The sequence below is a fragment of the Salmo salar genome, chromosome ssa07 (genome assembly GCF_905237065.1).
Source record: "Salmo salar chromosome ssa07, Ssal_v3.1, whole genome shotgun sequence".
NCBI classification, from domain to species: Eukaryota; Metazoa; Chordata; class Actinopteri; order Salmoniformes; family Salmonidae; genus Salmo; species Salmo salar.
Window position 1 is genome coordinate 16494100 of NC_059448.1, and position 20133 is coordinate 16514232.

Here is a 20133-nt window from a genome sequence, read left to right on the forward strand (position 1 = left end):
AAAAAAAACATATTCCACAAGTTCCAGCAAGGTTTTGATGTGGAAACATTCACATCAACACACACAAAGGTGTTTTGATACTCCATCTAATGTTTTCCTCCTCTAATCAAAGATGTTCATAATGTGCTCCAAAGTAAACACCTTTTCTACTTGGTGCTGCCAAGTCCTAATTTCCCGTGTACTTATTTATTACCGGTCAAGGCCACATTCCCTTGTTGAAATAACCTGTTCATTACTCACCTTAAAGTTGGCCTTCTAAGACATTGCCGTAGCCCTTTACACCCATACCCGTGTACAGGTTGACAATGGCAGATTTGGGCACTGATAAGCGTCTACATTGGAACACTGTGGCTGTACAGTAACGCGCTATACATGATGTCAGAGCTCTGGCTCGGCGCGTCACAGCGCTGTACGGGTGTTGACTAACAGCCGTTCTGAACTTGAGTGAGGAAAATGCTGTACAATAAGATGACTCTATGTATTTTGAAAGATGAGACGTTGATGATTATAATAAATACCGCTTTGATGTCATATAAGCAGGCCAAACACCCGTCAGTCCAAATATACATTTTTAATTACAATTTTATTTAAATGTAACCTTTATTTAACTTTATATGCATTTCACATTTCCATATCATAAAACTCATGTCATTTACAGTGTCAACGTTTATGATCACTATGTTTGATGTACAGTTACAAGATGACATGGCATCATACCCTGGGTTGTTCTGAACAGAATTAACCTATGTCTATTGGGAAGAACATTTGCGTAGGTCACGCACCTGAATGCACTCATGACTCCTTTCTATGGTCACCAAAATGATCTGTTTCACTGAATTGCATTGTGAAAGCCTAACACTGTACAATCTTATAACTTAGCTAGTCATGTTGTGTAAGGGAGTGCGTAACTGGCGGCAGGGAACAGAGGGTTAAATACACAACATGTAATGAGGGAAATTGAGACCAGGTGTGTGAGAAGACAAGACAAAACAAATGGAAAATGAAAAGTGGATCGATGATGGCTAGAAGACCGGCGACGCCGACCGCTGAGCACCGCCCGAACAAGGAGAGGAACCGTGACATGTTGGCAATAGAATAAGGTCTCAAATAATGCCGACCTGACCTGTGGAGTATATTCATGGGTTCCAAGGGAAGCCAGGCTTCTCCCAAAAATGTACCAAGGAAAAAATACATACAAAATAATGGATCTTTCATCACTCTGTGTTTCATCAATTTCCTTGAATTCGCAAGAGAAAGCATTCGAGCGAGCGAAACCGCACCCCTCTGTCTCTGTATGTGTAGGCCATCTATCTGATGCTGTCTGGTCAAAAAGAGTATGACATTGTTGCTGCCTGTAGCATTGAGCGCAAGAGAAGCCAGAGAGCATTTGGCCTTCCTTGATTAAAAAAAGTATAAAATAATAGCCAATCAGCATTGAGCTAAACTGAGTGAGCTCAGCTGTGAATGGTTCTGGAGCACAAAAAAAAGTGAAAGGGAAGGCAGTTTGAATTTGGCTTCAGACCAATCAGATCACAAGTCAAACGCCATTGTTGACAGAAAAAAACTTGAATTGTTGCATCTTGTTGTGTTATGTTGTTGTCCTCCGCTGGTTAGCTAGCTAGCTAAAATCATCCCTTTCCTAAATTAGCTAACAATGGAGATAGGGATTTGGACTTGTGGTTTTACTTAATTCTCTGTACTGGCCAATGATTATAACGGCGATTCTGATCCAACCATAAATTCATACATTCATTGTATTGAGGATGAAAATTGAACATGTAGCTAGATGTTGTATCATGCTAATGTTAACTAGCTGGCCTGGCATTTCATTGCCCATGAAAGGAAGTTAGGTTAGTGAGCAAGTATTTTAGCTAGGTAGCCTAGGACAACAAAATATATAAGCGTGTACTGTATGACAGTCATAGACCGTTTAGACAACATGAAAGAGAGGAGGATGGCATTGGCGTTCCTCTATAAGCAGGGTGAGTCAACATGTTTTTTCTACACACACACAAACACACACACACACACACACACACACACACACACACACACACACACACACACACACACACACACACACACACACACACACACACACACACACACTCACACACACAGATAAATTAGTACGATGGACACCCACATCTTATTTAGATTAAAGGCGGTGTCAGAAGAAGGCCCTAAAAATTGTCAAAGACTCCAGCCACCCTAGTTATAGACTGTTCTCTCTGCTACCGCACGGCAAGTGGTACCAGAGCGCCAAGTCTAGGTCCGAGAGGCTTCTAAACAGCTTCTACCCCCAATCCATAAGACTCCTGAACATCTAATCAAATGGCTACCCAGACTATTTGCATTGTGCGCCCCCCCCACGTCTTCTATGCTGCTGCTACGCTCTGTTATTATCTATGCATAGACACTTTAATAACTCTACCTACATGTACATATTACCTCAATTACCTTGACTAACCGGTGCCCCCGCACATTGATTCTGTACCGGTACTCCCTGTATATAGCCTCACTATTGTTATTTTACTGCTGCTCTTTAATTATTTGTTACTTTTATTAGGTATTTTCTTAAAACTGCATTATTGGTTAAGGGCTTGTTGATTGGGCTAAATAGTTTTTGTTATCTTTTATACTGAACAAAAATATAAACGGAACATGCAACAATTTCAATGATTTTACAGAGTTACAGTTCATATAAGGAAATCAGTCAATAGAAATAAATAAATTAGGCCCTAATCTATGGATTTCACATGACTGGGCAGCGGCGCTGTCATGGGTGGGCCTGGGAGGGCATAGGCCCACCCACCGGGGAGCCAAGCCCAGCCAATTAGAGTTTTTCCCCACAAAAGGGCTTTGTTACAGACAGAAATACTCCTCAGCTGTCTGGGTAGCTGATGAAGAAGCCAGATGTGGTGTTCCTGGGCTGGCGTGGTAGCATGGGGTCTGTGGTTGTGAGGCTGGTTGGATGTACTGCCAAATTCTCTAAAACAATGTTGGAGGCGGCTTATGGTAGAGAAATTAACATTAAATTATCTCGCAACAGCTCAGGTGGACATTCCTGCAGTCAGCATGCCAATTACACGCTCCCTCAAAACATGAGACATCTGTGGCATTGTGTTGTGTACAATAACTGCACATCTTAGAGTGGCCTTTTATTGTCCCCAGCACAAGGTGCACCTGTGAAATGATCATGCTGTTTAATCAACTTCTTGATATGTCACACCTGTCAGGTGGATGATGCTCACTAACAGGAATATAAACAAATTTCTACCCAAAATTTGAGAGAAATAAGCTTTTTGTGCGTATTGAACATTTCAGAGACCTTTTATTTCAGCTCATGAAACATGGGACCAACACTTTACATGTTGCCTTTACATTTTTATACTGTATAGTTGTCACTGTATTAGACTAAGCATAGGTGATTAGATTATGTTGAAATGTTGAAGTTGAAATGGTGCTGGAATAGTGGAGGCAGTTCCTGTTTTATTTGCGACTTACGGTAACTCTCTGTGGTTCTATATCAATAGTTGTTTAGTGGTCCGAAAATTTTGCTTGCTTGACCATGCTGTAGGTCATGCAACTTTTTGTTACATGCAATATGTTTTGCAGACTTCACCGGACGGATGTTGCTCTCCAGTTTTGTAATGAAACAATTGTGTTAAAAACAAAACAACTACAAGCGTGATTGCTTTACTTCCTCAATGGCACAGCTAGGAGAGCTCAAAAAAGCACCTTATAGTTGAAAACTCTTCTTGGAGTCATAAAAGTCCATTGAAATGACTTAGGAACTGTTCACACTTTTAGTTAGTCCTCTCACTCAAACCCTTGTAATTTTTGTCTTATGTTGCACCTACCCCACATTTTTCAGGAATGTTCTTATTTTGTTTTCTAAATGTATCCAGAGTATTTTAAGATTTCGTTATCAACAAATACGGCAAAAAGTATAGTAAATGTAAAATGTAAATAAGATCAACAATGTAATGTTTGGATTCAGTCTTGTGAACTGTTGTGTCCTCACCTTTTGAAGAGAGATACATACTTGTTGGGAGACAGCGGTGAAATCCAATTGATGAAATAAATATTATGATATAATAATTTATGAAGCGCTCATTGTGAATGTTTCGGCGAATGCTGTGTCATCACTCACAGTCATCATGCAAAATGTCCAGAAGAGTAAATATTTATAATGTAATACATTTTTATTTCATATGTTTACATTGATTTTCAGTTCGCAGACTTGAAATCTGAGAAGAGGAAATTCTGGCTATATCACACACACAAAAAAAAAGTTGAGATTCATGCAAATGTTTTATTGAACAGTAATATAAAATACTTTTTCATAGTTGCGTGTGCATGCTTCATCTGCCAACTGTTTCAAAGTTAAATTACAAAAGCATAGCTTCATGTCATGTAGTGAAATACTTGGGCATATAAGCATTTTTTTTAAAGGTCATGGAGTTTTTTGTTTTATTGATATACAAAGCAGAGTTCCAAATAATAACAATAATCATAATAATCAAATTACACTTTCTGTGGCACGGGTACAAAACAGAACAAAAATGTCTTAACTGTTATATGACATTAACAGCTATCATGCATTTTGAGTTCCACATGTAACCACAAACCTCACAAGAATGGTCAAACATACTAAATTTGACTGTGTGCACAAGCGCATGTTAAAAATATGATTCCTCCGCCATGTCAGATAATTAAATGCATCAATTTTAAAAGAAGTTGAGGGATATAAAGCATTATCATGATGTTCATTTAATGAATGCCAGTATATGTTCACTAAGCACACTACATTTCAAAACAGGCCCCGGCAGTCAAGGTATTCAATTCATTTATCAATTTCCTTTGTTTGAGTTTATAAAACATGCATAGGCAGACACTTTTAGTTTGTCTTTTTTTTACACAATATAGGTTCTTTACGTTTACTTTGTTCGCAATACTTTAAAAAGAGAAATGAACATTCACAGAATTCCAGCAAGACACAATAAAATCTCTATCCCCAAAAACATATTTTTTTTATATTTGCAAATTATAGATAAATGTAAATTCCAGTTGTGAAACTTCCCAAAAAATAGATATTCATCACCAAGGTAATAATTAGCCATTATACAGAAATCCGGGTCAAAAGCACACACCAAAAGAACCTGGGGTAAGCATAATCTGTACAAAACCATAAAACTAAAAATGTTTTGGCATTTCAACAAGGTTGCAACATTCTTTTTAAGACTGCCTAATTTATCTGAGAGCTATTTTATAAGAGTAGCAAAAAAAGATATCAATAAATATTCTTTACTTAGTTTGTACACCCTTATGTTAAAAACATTTTTTTTAATGTTCTGTCCTTTTTAGTGCTGTATTTTGTAAACGTACAATAGTTAGTAAGAAGTTACACAACATTTTCATATCCAGTAGAACAGGGCTCTCCAACCCTGTTCCTGGAGAGCTACCGTCCTGTTGGTTTTCACTCCAACCCTAATCTAGCACACCTGATTCTAATAATTAGCTGGTTGATAAGCTGAATCAGGTGAGATACAACTGGGGTTGTAGCGAAAACCTAGAGGAGGGTAATTCTCCAGGAACAGGGTTGGAGAGCCCTGCAGTAAAATGAGTGAGGGGCTTTCATAAAACATTTCCTTTAGGATCTCTTTCTCTTGGTTTCTCTCAGTCTGTCTCTCTCGTACTGAAGTACAGAATCAAGCACGTCATCACCAGCTTCGAGGAGGCCAAGGGCCCAAAAGAGTGAACAATGCGAAAAACTTTGTCGTTTCTACAAGTTATTTTTTTTAAAGGCATACCCAAAGACTAGTCTCTCCTGCGGTTGTTGTACTGTAAGCGCCACTTCCTGTGAGCACCACTTCCTGTAAGCGCATTCCTGATCTCGTCCCTCCCTTTTCTCCTCCACTCTGCTCTCTCCTCTATGCCGCCCCGTGGCAGACTGCGACGAGGAGGATGGTGGTATAACCCCCCACCCTGGTCGCCACAGGCTGCCACCACCACCCGCCGCGGTGGAGTGTGCCCCTTCACTGGATGCTGCTGCTGCTGTCCTTGGCGTCCGTGCCATTGGTCTCTGAGGACAGAGCCTTGTTAAGGGAGTTGAGGCTGGCGTCGGAGGGGAGGCCGTCCCGCCTCGGGGGCATCCGCTCGTTGATGCGGTCCAGGCCCTTGGCCTCCTCAAAGCTGGTGATTTTGTGCTGGGGCGAGAAGCCCTTGATGGCTGGAGGATGGAGAGAGGGAGTGGGGGATGAGGGGAAAATTGATGGAGGGGTGATTTAGAGGTAGAGAAGACATGTAAAATATGAGGTTAGTTAATTCTGGTTCACATGCCAAAACACAGACACATCAATGTGTTTTGAGTTGTCTTTGGTTTTGTTCAGCGTCAAGAATTCATTGTGAATCAAGTCATGTGATGACAGAATAACCAATGAAAATCTGTTTCTGAATTGGTTGGTTATATAAACCATTGCACTGAATGGAAAAGTCACTTGACTTGAGCAGAGGTCTAGTAGGTCAACCGACAGAAACCACATCATTTTAACATTATAAATAGTTGTTTGTAAAAATACAAATAAAATTTAAAACAATTCAATACTATTTTTTCTGCTTAGTGTTTTCATAGAAATAATTACAGTATGAATGCAAGCTGAGTGTGTGTACACTGAGTATACCAAACATTAGGAACACCTTCCTAATATTGAGTTGCACCTTAGAACAGCCTAAATTCGTCAGGGCGTGGACTCTACAAGGTGTCAAAAGCGTTCCACAGGGACGCTGGCCCATGTTGACTCCAAAGCTTCCCACAGTTGTGTCAAGTTGGTTGGATGTCCTTTGGGTGGTGGACCATTCTTGATACACACGAAAAACTGTTGAGTGTGAAAAACCCAACAGCGTTGCAGTTCTTTATACAAACCGGTGTGCCTGGCACATACTACCATACCCCGTTCAAAGGCACTTAAATCTTTTGACTTGCCATTCACCCTCTGAATGACACACATATACAATCCATGTCTCAGGGCTTAAACATCCTTCTTTACATGTCTCCTCCCCTTCATCTACACTGATTGAAGTGGATTCAACAAGTGACATCAATAAGGGATCATAGCTTTCACCTGGTCAGTCCATGTCTATATACAGCAGATGTTCTTAATGTTTTGTACACTCAGTGTATATCTAATATAAGTCTAACTTCTTTCTGCTGAGAAATCTGAACACCTAAATTAATAAATTATATTTTATTTTCACATAAAATGTAAGGGTGCAGTTAAATGTGTTGTTTTACAGGGTCAGCCATAGTATTATGGTGCCCCTGGAGCAAATTAGGGTTAAGTACCTTGCTCAAGGGCACATCGGCAGATTTTTCACCTTGTTGGCTCAGGTATTCAAACCAGCAACCTTTCGGTTACTGGCCCAATGCTCTAACCACTAGGGTACTTGCTGCCCTTGTAAATTATGAATAACATATCCTATGTAGTTCATTCTGCCTTTTGAAGACGGCAGAGAACTATATTACAATCAATATGAACAATTCAGAATAAATTACAACACAACACCAATTACCATATTATCTCAATTATATAACCCGATTGACAAAAGGAATACATAATCCGACTGAACTATAGGTGAGCGTCTGGTGCTGGAGGACAATAGGTTTTCATTGTGCCATTGCCTTTCAATCAAGGACAGATTTACAAAAGTAAAAACACTACTGATAAATCACATAATTGACTCAAACAGAAAAGTATGTAAGTCAATTATGAGATGGAATGAAGCATTTTGACAATGACATGGGGAAAATAAATGTGCAAATTATTCAACGTGAAAGTGAATGTAGTGTAACGCGGAAGTAAATAGCGTAAAACAGTAAGAACAACAATGTTGCAGCTGATGCTCTCTTAAAAAATAAACCTAAAGATAACGGAGTGCATATTGAATAAGGGCACGATTAAAACAGCTGAGGATCCCCAGGACCAGACCTCCCCACCACGGTACTATACAAACAAAAGGAAATGGAAAAATAGAGTGGGGCCCACTAGACTGAAACATACAGTATACCACAAAAAGACTACGCTCACATACATAGACACCAGAGGAGGCTGGTGGAAGGAGCTATAGGAGGACGGGCTCATTGTAATGGCTGGAATGGAATAAATCAAACGGTAACTAAACACATCAAACACATGGTAACGACGTGTTTGACTCCGTTCCATTGATACCATTCCAACCGTTACAATGAGCCCGTCCTCCTATAGCTCCTCCCACCAGCCTTCTCTGATAGACACTACTACAGAGGTACTTGGTGCTAATCACTTGTTAAGCCTGCTCAGAACATGCAGCAAATTACCAATAAGGGACAAGGGGGGGTATAGTGGTTGTGGGCAGCTACATTTTCAGGAGATCCTTTTTCTGGATCAGGGGGCACCATTTTGGAGGAATTACCCATATTATGGAATTATGGGTGTAGAGAGAGGGGGCTGATGGGACTTGGCGTTGTGTTGCTGCATAGCACAGGTCAGTCACAGGTTATTAGCAGCTCAACAAAGAGAACACGACACAGAGGAACCACAAGGAAAAAGAGGCAAAAAGAGTCTTGGGACTGATGCACGTAATCCTCTAGGGGGTGCTCAAGAGGAGTCGCTGAACAATTCCAACGTAAATAGCAGCTTGCCAACAAACCGCTATTTACTGCATAGTTGAGGTTGTTCTTTGTTGCGTGGGTTTGTTTGCCCATTTGCTTTTGGAGTTGGAGTCCAATTTGGCTTTCAAAGCTTTTGTTGGGAAAGCACATTTTGTTCCGATTTGTTTCTATCGAACGTACTGTATCTTAGTGACAAAACAAAGTACAACTGCATGTTGTTTCAAAGGGGAAAATCGAATGGCAAGACTGAGTCGGTGGGTAAGTGGGTGCAATGGCATGGGGTGTGAAGATGCAGGTGTGCCATAATATCCTTGGTTGGGTTTTTTTAGAGAAACTTATGATTGGGCACTATTTAGTGGAGGGGACCAATTCAGTCCGTAGCGCGGAAGATCTGCGTTTTAGCGCGGTTTAAATGTATAGGTCATTTCCAATAGAGCAGACATATGTAGCATTTCCTGTGAATGCAGTCTCGGAGAACATGATAGCATTGCCTTCAAATGTCAATCGCGCTACAACACAGATCTTCTGCGCTACGGATTGAATCCAGCCCTAATCTAAAAAGTTTGTGAGAGGGAGGGAGGGGAAGGGGGGGGGGTACTGTATATCCTAGCAGGTGAAAAGAAAAGTCATGCACTTAATGTCTCACCACCTGGCTGATATGAACTTTGTTCCCCTTTAAAACAAACGTCGCTTTTCTGTACTCCCCCCCCCGCCCCGTTTATGTATTTGTCATTTTTTTGGTTTGGTTTTGGTAAATGATTATGTCACAATTTGTTAGACCAAACACCCAACACACTCTAACAAGCTACGGCGAAAAGGATGAAAACTCCCATGTCTATTGCGATAAGAAGCAACAGAGAGGGCTGCCGGCCTATTTACCTTCATCTGCCTCAATAGCCTCAATAGTAGCTGAAGAGAAGAAGACGGGGGTTGCAAAACGAATGAGAAGGAAGGTGAGCAGCGAGGAATTCATTTGGTTTTCCCAACCGGTCAATGAGCAGCAAAAAGAGAGAGCCAATGCAAAGACAACAATGTTAAAAAAACTCTCCATGTTTTTGGGACAGAGGCAAAACATGGATGGAAGTAAAAAGAGGGGAGGAGGAGGAGGGACTAGGCGGGTGTGTTAAGACGGACAAAGAAGGAAGGGGTCAGGAAACAAAAAAGGGGATAGACGGAATGGAGCCAGTCAAATACCCATTGTAGACAAATACGTGGTGTGCTGGTATTTTGGGCTTTGTAAAAACGGCACCCGTGTTTGACAAAGGGACAAGAAGCGCTGCTGGACGAATATAGACAATGGACGTCTGGAAGGGGGGGGACCGTGACAAGTAAGACTGGAGTGGGTTACAATAGTGATTATCAAAGGGGAACAGTGGATGTCTGACGTATCCTCACTCAACAAACTACACACTTGGACGGGTGTGACATGAGAGGGTGTTTAACAGGAGTTGGGGTACAGTACATAAAGACGTGTGGGTGAAAACAGAGACAACTCTGCCAAAGTCAAGAATGCGGCTGCAACTGAACAACCGAGACCAAGTAAAAGAAAATAAAAAAGGTGAAGAACTCTTCGAATGTTCTCGGAAACAGCTATCTAGAACTGTAGCGCAGCCACGTCTTCTGACATGAACCGCCAAAAGAGCAGACGCCATTATGCATTTTTAAAATTTGCAGGACTTTGATACACTTACCACTTACCGTACAAATCCTTCTGTTTTATAGCAATACTTATCACCAGAAATACAGAAATGACTCTGTAGTCAGGTGGTGCACAAACAGACAAATAAATGGGTACGAGTTGCACTGCAAATAAACAAATACTCAGCGGCTACAGCTCTACACTTGAACAGGTGTGTGTTGCTATTGAGTTATAACACAGTACATAATACACAGGAGAGACGTACACACACAGGTAAAGTTATAAGGAGGTCCAAATGAAACCAAGTGGTTGATGGATTGCACAACATTGCAGTAGAAGCACATTGCAGACTGTCTGAACAATAGGAGCCTATGGTGAGCTGTGATTCTACCAATGCCGCGACAGAAAATCTCTCCAACGTCACTCTGCCTCCCAAAATGGCTCCTCCTCGCTGCTGCCTCTCCATTGGATGGCTTTGGCCCATCGTTGCCTCACTGGGAACTACACGGTTGCTCCTACGCGGTCCGAATCAACAACAGCAGTATATGCATCGGAGTGTGCATGTGTTTGAGATAGAGATATAGACTACTGTTTAGAGGGCAAACATGTTGAATTTCTGTGGTCAACTTCAGGAAAAGTGAACCCAGAAATAGAGTGTCAGATGAGAGCAGTAAAGGTTAGAAAACAATACTCTGTAGGACTACAGTGGTTCCTCCTTTAAAAGTTGCTAGCTTACACCAAGGGACTTAGAGGTCATTTGTGGTTTAGTACGGTACCCTGCGTCACCACTTCATTGCTCCAGACCAGCACAAGGGGGAGTTAGAGCACTGATTATGCTTTTGGGTCCTACTGTGTCTCTAACAGACAATGAATGGGCGACATAAACCTAAATAGGAACTGATAATTGTGCCCGACTTCAGTATTACTTACTAAAACTGTTGCTACACTAAGGTTTTTATTATTTTATTTTGTTAGGATTATTTTGCTCTTACTGTAGTACTGTAGGCCACTCCTGACCAGTCACGTTGTACAGCGCCTGGTGCAACGGTCTAAGACACTGCATACTGTAGCAGTGCAAGCTGTGTTGTTACAGGTTCAATACCTGTGCCGGCCTCAACTGGGAACCATGAGATGACTGTAGGTTTTTGGTTTTTCTCCCTCTAAAAACAGAAATAAATAACTCTAAATAACAAACTGGCTTTATTTACAAATTAGTAACAATGTCTCACCCCATGTTCAAGAATGGCCTTTTTCTCTGCCTTTTTCTCACTCATTTTACGTTATTTGAAAACTAAATCATCTCCAAAATATTTCTGGGGCATTGCACTAATAATGGCTCTGACTAGGGAAACGTTCCCACTGTTCTTAGTGCCAGTCTGCACGTTCAAACTAAAACAATGTAACTAATAATGGCTCTGACTAGGGAAACGTTCCCGCTGTTCTTAGTGCCAGTCTGCACGTTCAAACTAAAACAATGTAACTAATAATGGCGCTGACTAGGGAAACGTTCCCACTGTTCTGTTCTTAGTGCCAGTCTGCAAGTTCAAACTAAAACAATGTAACTAATAATGGCGCTGACTAGGGAAACGTTCCCACTGTTCTGTTCTTAGTGCCAGTCTGCACGTTCAAACTAAAACAATGTAACTAATAATGGCTCTGACTAGGGAAACGTTCCCACTGTTCTTAGTGCCAGTCTGCACGTTCAAACTAAAACAATGTAACTAATAATGGCTCTGACTAGGGAAACGTTCCCACTGTTCTGTTCTTAGTGCCAGTCTGCACGTTCAAACTAAAACAATGTAACTAATAATGGCTCTGACTAGGGAAACGTTCCCACTGTTCTGTTCTTAGTGCCAGTCTGCACGTTCAAACTAAAACAATGTAACTAATAATGGCGCTGACTAGGGAAACGTTCCCACTGTTCTGTTCTTAGTGCCAGTCTGCACGTTCAAACTAATAATGGCATCTTTATGTTTTCATTAATAAAATAATGAGAAAAATACTCTTTCAAAATGCCAATGTTTATTTAGTTATGGATCCATAACAAATTACTATGGGAATAAATATCACTGAATTATAGAAATGTCCTCCAATCCTCGGAGAGTCACGTTATATTTTTCAATATACTGTAGGCCTACCGTAGTCTTATTTATTTAAAGAGCATATTGAAGTTAGAAACAATAGCCTACAACTAATTTAGCACCGTTTCACGCTGCTCTGAGACAAGCATGGGGACTGGTCTTGATAAATCAATAAGATTTTTATTTTCACTTAATCTCCGTTTGGGTATTGGTTAGACTAGAATAAAAAAATGAGGGTGCAGAAATGTTATGCTGTTAATGTAACCTTTATTTAACTAGGCAAGTCAGTTAAGAACAAATTCTTATTTACAAGGACAGTCTACTCCTTCCTCCCCGTCTAGGAATTGAACCCCGATCTCCCGCGTGCCCTGTCTGCACGACATGGGGATTCTTTAGCTAAATAGCTCAGTACTGTACTGCCGACTGACAAGTTGTACAGCGCCATATTTTCCGTTCCATCCCAACGGAAATCCAGAGGGTTTTTCGTTTTCCTTGGAATAGAAACACCATAATATTAATCAAATGAATTAAGCAAGTACCAATCAAAAGATTGGGCACACCTACTCATTCCAGGTTTTTTCTTTATTTTTACTATTTTCTACATTGTAGAATAATAGTGAAGACATCACAACTATGAAATAACATATATGGAATCAGTTAAGAACAAATTCTTATTTACAAGTACAGCCTATTCCTTCCTCCCTGTCGGGGAATTGAACCCCGCTCTCCCACGTGCCCGCATTCTCTAGTACAGCCATTATTGAAGGTACTTGAGGTCACCGAGAAAGTCTGGACATGGCCTGCTCTCCCTTATGTAAGGAATTAGGCACTTTCCCATGTTTACTACTGTATGTATTGTTGGCTATGTTTACTTGTCAGACTGCACAGTAGCCTAATAAACAAATGCAGGTGGTTTATATCTTCAAAATGCTTTAATATCCAAATGTAAAAGCATATACTGTGCAGTACTGTATTTCTTCATCAGCACCTTTATGCTTTCGTTAATAAAAGAATGATAAAAATAGTCTTTCAAAATGCAGATGTTGATTTAGTTATGGATCCATAACGAATTACTAGGGGAATAAATATCAATGAATTACAGAAATATTGGAACAAAATTGTCTAATGAAGGCAAACAAATTGTTGCTTACAGGAAAATAATATTTTAAACACACATGGTCACATTGTACAGCATCCTTATGGCTATTAGCAGGGCTATATTCTGGCCTTTATAAATATTATTTTGGCCTTTAGTCAGATTACAATTGCTCACTGTTGTTTTTTTGAAACAAAATAATCTCCAAAATATCTTTATATATAGCCTTCCCGCTGTGGACGTCTATTTCAGCACTGTTTCGCGCTGCTCTGAGACAAGCATGAAGAAATTAAAATGCTCAATTATATTCCATGATATTCTTAAGATATACGTGTTGACTGAATATAAGCAGGTGATGTCTGCTAAATAATCAAGTTAGGTTTCTCCAGAAATAAATAATTCTAAATAACAAACTGGCTTTATTTAAAATTAGTGAGAATGGCTCACCCCATGTTCAAGAATTGCCCTTTTCTCGCTCACTCTATGTTAAATAAAATGAAATCTCCAAAATATCGTTACTTTTTAAACAAAGCGATTATTATTATTATTAATGAATTTAGAATTATATAAAAGCCCCTTAGATATACTCACAGATCCTAATGGAAAATGCCCCTTAGATATTTAATTTAGAATCCGCCAATCCTCTAAATGTAATTATTGGTGGAGAGTCACGTCATTGAAAAACATATTTTTAGATATACTGTAGGCCTACCATAGGCAAAATGAGTATTGGTTACACTACAATTAGGGTGTGGAAATGTTATGCCCCTTAGATATTAATTTAGAATCCTCCAATGCTCTTATGCTATAGCCTACTCCCGACCATCACGTTGTACAGCGCAATATTTTCCATTCCATCCTAACGGAAACCCTGAGGGTTTTGTTTTTCGTTTTTCTCGCAATAGAAACACCATGATATTAATCAAATGAATTAATCCACATTTCTTAAAATCAATCCCATGTACTATGTTATTACAAAAAAGGTTTTAAATTCTCTAGTAATGCCAATATGGGAGACTATCAAATGCTTCTCAAAGTTGCTCTCTGGTGGTCAAACTAGCATTAATGTAAAAAATGGCTGACAATTAAATAACGTGCCATGGAATGCTGCAGCAGCCCGCAAGGTGTGCTGCAGTATGACGCAACTTTTAAAGGAGGAACCACTGTACATACTAAAACAACTGACAGAAAAACTGACAGAGGAGACAAACTGACCAAGAGAGCCTGAAGAGAGGAGAGTGAAGTTGTTTGGATTTCTGCCTTGTTTGTGGATGACAAGGTGGACAATATTGATCCCCTTACATCCACAGTTGTTTATGTCAATTCCAATTCATCTGAATCGTAGTCGATCCTTAGCCTCCCTGACTTCTTAAAAATGACTTATAATTTGTAAAATCAAAGTCCGTGTTTTTGTTCTATAGAACATAAATAGGCTATGTTGTAGCCCGATTCAGAGGGTAGATTATTCAATTCGACTCATCATCTTTGGAAGAAATGTCTTCCCTGTGGAAAAGCATATTTAAATGCTAGTCTGTCACGTAAAGGAGATCGATCGATCGTCAGACTGGTTTTGGGAGTGTTTGGAATTCAACATGGGAGGGTGAATTCTACAATATTCTCACAAAACACTGCTGACAGAATACTTGCACAACAGATTATACCTGTGGTTTCTAGGGAGAGACGAGAAAGAAGAAAACAGACAATATTTGAGATATAACCAGTAGATTACAGAGAGAAAGGTGGAGGGGGGGGGGTAAGGAAAGCAAGACAGCATTAGAAGAGACAACGGGGAAACAGAAAGTCAACTTCTAACATGTAATATCTGTATTATCTAAAGCCACCCCAAGGGGTGCACATTTTGGTTTTTGCCCTAGCACTACACAGCTGATTCAATTAAAGCTGTATGATGACTTGATTATTTAATCAGCTGTTTAGTGCTAGGGTAAATAACACGATGTTCACCGCTTGGGGTCCCCAGGACTGAGTTTAAGGAAACGCTGAACCACAGGTAGTTACATAGTATTTACCACTGCTGCAACTGTGTTCTGTGACATAAAAGTCGTATAAAATATAGCAGGTTTAATTCTAGACCCCCCCAAAAGGCTCAATAAGTTTCAGGTCTTTAAAGTAGATGTATTGCTCATAAAATCGTATATATAACAGTGTGAGGGGTGTTGTGGGCTGGACATGGAGGTCCAGGGTGTGTGTTGTGGGTTGTACCATTCTGGAGCTTCTCCTTGCCCCCGGACAGCACTCCACTGGGCAGCATGCCGGTGGGGGTCAGCCCCTTCAGTGTCAACACACTTTCACTCTCCTCCCTGCAGGGACAACAAACAAACAAATGACACAACGCTCAGATAGAAATATAGCCCCTAGAACATGTAGGCCTTATAGCGATCTCATTCCTGCCCGGGAAAAACACATTAAGCAACGTTCAGATAGAAATATAGCCCCTAGAACATGTAGGCCTTATAGAGAGCTCATTCCTGCCCGGGAAAAACACATTAAGCAACGTTCAGATGGAAATATAGCATGCGGAACTGATGCATTCATATGAAATAGTGTTTCTCAACTTCTCAAAAAAGTGTTTCTCAAGTCTCACGTACTCCCAACATCACACATTGTTGTTCTAGCCAGTGGAGGTTGCTGAAGGGAGGACGGCTCATAATAATGGCTGGAACGGATTTAATGGAATGGCATCAAACACATGGAACAATGGTATTTGATACCATTCGACCTATTCCGTCCCAGCCATTACCATGAGCCCATTCTCCCCAATTAAGGTGCCACCAATGTCCTGTGTTTCTAGCCCTATACTAGCACACATGATTCAACAAACCATCGAGCTGATTTCTCAATGTTTATGAAAGTTACTGCTCCTATTGCTCCCCAATTGGTAGTTATAGTCTTGTCTCATCGCTGCAACTCCCGTACGGACTCGGGAGACGCGAAGGTCGAGAGCCGTGCGTCCTCCAAAACACAACCCAACCAAGCCGCCCTGCTTCTTGACACATTGCCCACTTAACCCGGAAGCCAGTCGCACCAATTATGTCGGAGGAAACACCGTACACCTGGCGACCGTGTCATTGTGCACTGTACCCGGCCCGCAACAGAAGTCGCTAGTGCGCGATGGGACAAGGACATCCTTGCCGGCCGAACCCTCCCCTAACCCGGACGACGCTGGGCAAATTGTACGCCGCCCCATGGGTCTCCCAGTCGCGGCCGGCTGCAACAGAGCCTGGACTCGAACCCAGATTCTCTAGTGGCACAGCTAGTACTGCGATGCAGTGCCTTAGACCACTGCACCACTCGGGAGGCCCCACTGCTTCAGCTTTATGAGATGACATCATCTATTGGGAGTTGCACCGGAAAGCGTGAGGTTAAACAGACAAATGAGCACTGAACAGGAAGAGTTAAAAGAAACACAGAAAGAGATAGAAGGATGGCCGATGCCCCATGCCAAAAATAAGTATTTAATGAAATACATTATACATTAACAAGTAATACCAAAGTCAGTGGTATTCAAACTTTTTCAGCAGGGACCCCATTTTTTTCCCATAAGAACTTCTCGTCCCCACCCCACCCAAAATCTAATGAAAAAACCTTAATATTGGTAAATTTACATCAACAAATAATCTTCAATTCATTACATTTATCTCTTATCAAAATGAAAAGAAACCAAAAAACACATTTACTTAAAATAGTATTTTTTTAATTAACTTTCTCAAAAACTTTTGTATATTGTCCCATACAATAATCTGTACTCTTAATTCTTTGTTCCTAAAAAAATGTATACAAGACAAATAAATTACAGACCACACTGCAGTTCACCGGCAACCCCACTAGGGGTCACGACACCGACTTTGAATACCACTGAGTAAGTTATACAGTATAAATAAGCCTTTGTTAAAAGCTTTTCATTGCAGCCTTATTCTCAGCTGTGAGTTTCCCACTGGGCACAAACTGGTTGAATCAACGTTGTTTCCACCTCATTTCAATGAAATGTTGGTGAACCAACGTGGAATAGACGTTGAATTGACATCTGTGCCCAGTGGGTTGTTATTAAGACGTGTTTATGTAGACATTTTTTTATGTAAAACGGCATTCCTGTAAAGTACAATGTACTGACTTCTGCCTAGGATCATGTAACTGGGCACATATTATAAAACACATAAACATTGGTATACAGGAAATGCACACCTAGACTTACAGAGATGATTCCTAATAAATACCTTAGGACAGAGAATACCCTGGCCATCTTGCCAATAGCACGGATCTTGTTCCTGATGACCTCCTTGCGTGCAGAGGCTGTGGCACCTATAACACACACACACGCACGCAGTTCTCAGGATCAGACTGTCAGGCTGTTTCAAACCATCACAACATGCCTGCTTATCTGGGTGAGACATTTTCTTTAAGGTGTGTGTTTGCATTACCAGACATGAGCTAGTAAAACTTAACACTAAGTTGTGTTTTGTGTGTCTAAGTAGAGTACATGTTTGAGTGACTACCACTGATACAAAGGAATCGTTTCCTAAATGTTTAGTTGACATTTATTTGACAGTTGAATCATTTAGCAAATGTTTTTTTGCACAGGAGTGTCATATCACATCAAAATACACTATGTAGTTATTGAAGTTCAAAGTAAAACCAACCGAACCAGTACTTTGAATCCCACTCCACCACTGTGACTCCCTGGTTATGTCTTAGTATGAAAGGCATTCTGAGAAAGAGGTGAAGCTCGGTGTTCGATGCCTCAGCAACAATACCCTGTCTAGAGGGACCCTGTAGGAAGTAATCGATAAAGTACTCCCTTAAACACTCTGCCTGGCCTAATCAGACATTGAAAAGCACTGCAGATGACCTGCTACCGATTCCCTTTGCTAGGACTACTGTTTTTTATCTGCAATGGCTTTGTGAGGCCCATGTTATATAATGGTTCTGAACATACAAGGTGCAAACACAACCTTAAACTGTCATCTAACATGGACGTGTTCAGTTGGCACGGACTGGAAGAAAACATTTCAACAGAGATAAATGGGGAGGTACCATTCGAATTTGTCCAATAAGAAACGCTCGTTTTCATTTTCTGTTGCAAAAGGTTTTTCTACGGTGTGCCCTAATGAACACAACCCAGGTTTCTGTTTCTGCTTGGAGAAGTAGAATATAGCCTGGTGAAGAATATAGCCTGGTGAAGAATATAACCTGGTCTAGAATATAGCCTGGTCTAGAATATAGCCTGGTCTAGAATATAGCCTGGTCTAGAATATAGCCTGGTGAAGAATATAGCCTGGTCTAGAATATAGCCTGGTGAAGAATATAGCCTGGTCTAGAATATAGCCTGGTCTAGAATATAGCCTGGACTAGAATATAGCCTGGTCTAGAATATAGCCTGGTGAAGAATATAGCCTGGTCTAGAATATAGCCTGGTCTAGAATATAGCCTGGTCTAGAATATAGCCTGGTCTAGAATATAGCCTGGTGAAGAATATAGCCTGGTCTAGGAGCTTGTGTGTTGTGACAGGATGACTTGTGTTTGACACTAGGGCCCTTTTGTGAACCAGCTTGGAAAGTGGTAGTGAGGTGGAGTGTGAGAGATGGAAATGAATACAAGTGCTTGGAAATATATGGAGAGAGAAGAATGAGTATGCAGACAACAGTGAGAGACTCTAGTGGAGTGTGTTCCCTTGGTCGGACCACTAGGGACAGTACTGAGTATCCCATCTTCTCACATTGAGCAACAGCTAGCTGGACTTTTGGGCATTCTACACAGGAAGGAGGTTCGAAGCATATCGAGGACTGACTACCCTGCACTGTTTCTATTGAAGCTATAGGCTAACACTAATTCACTCAAGTGCAGATAAACGTACTGCAGGTTCACTGAAAAGGTTTAAGCTATGTTTAAGTTACCAGTATTGAAGCCAACACACCGTGCAAGCTGTTCACCACTCAAAACTATACCAGTCTGTTAAAATACTGTGTAACACTTTATTTGGATAGTCTGTAGAGCATCTAGATTATCAATAGCATTTACACTATCTATCTACTAACCCTAACTCTCCCTAACCTTAACCCTTATCCTAACACTAAACTTAACCCTAACCCATTTCTAACTGTAACAGTAGCAAGCAGTTGCTTATCAACAGATAGTTTGTTAATACTATGACCATCTGTAGACCATCAATAGATGGAACATTTGGACTATCCAAAAAGTGACCCAATACTGTATAGTGTCAACCTTCTCAGTGAACCTACAGTGCAGTTGACCTTTACCTGCAATTGATTGAATTTGGGTGCATGTCTACTGTCTATATTTTTATAGATTGATTATATATTCTATTTTTACTGATAAATATCAATAACCAAACTGAGCATAAATGTTACAACACATTTACGTCTTGGGTTAGTTAATTGGTTCCCAAAGTGCACGTGCAAGAGCAAGCACCAACACAAAGGTATATTGGCGGTAGAGCTGAGGGTTGTACCTTTCTTGGGGGCATATATTAGTTGTCCTTCTCAAGAACACCCCCAGAAGAGAACAGAAAAGACAAGAGAGATCAGTGAATGGCAGAAGAATGACAGAGGAAGCCAAGGAGGAGGAGGAAGAGGAGGTGGAGAGGAAAGAGAGAAAAGGCAAACACACACCCATCAGGCATAAAGAAAAG

General features: G+C 40.7%; 1 protein-coding gene across 6 annotated transcripts in view; it reads right to left on the reverse strand.

The window, feature by feature from the left end:
• Positions 1 to 4298: 4298 nt before the first annotated feature.
• The window catches only part of LOC106608629 (serine/threonine-protein phosphatase 2B catalytic subunit alpha isoform), a 138687-nt gene continuing 122852 nt past the window's right edge, over positions 4299 to 20133 (reverse strand). Inside the window, exons 11-16 of one of the 6 annotated variants that reach the window (XM_014206692.2) lie at positions 19954 to 19980; positions 17702 to 17786; positions 15690 to 15787; positions 15131 to 15139; positions 9533 to 9562; positions 4299 to 6235 (exon numbers count right to left, since the gene is read on the reverse strand). In XM_014206692.2, the coding sequence (XP_014062167.1) occupies positions 6042 to 6235; positions 9533 to 9562; positions 15131 to 15139; positions 15690 to 15787; positions 17702 to 17786; positions 19954 to 19980 (443 nt within the window). In that variant the 3' untranslated portion in view covers positions 4299 to 6041. The remainder of the gene's footprint in view (positions 6236 to 9532; positions 9563 to 15130; positions 15140 to 15689; positions 15788 to 17701; positions 17787 to 19953; positions 19981 to 20133) is intronic. The other 5 variants (XM_014206694.2, XM_014206693.2, XM_014206695.2 and 2 more) reach the window with 5 other exon arrangements.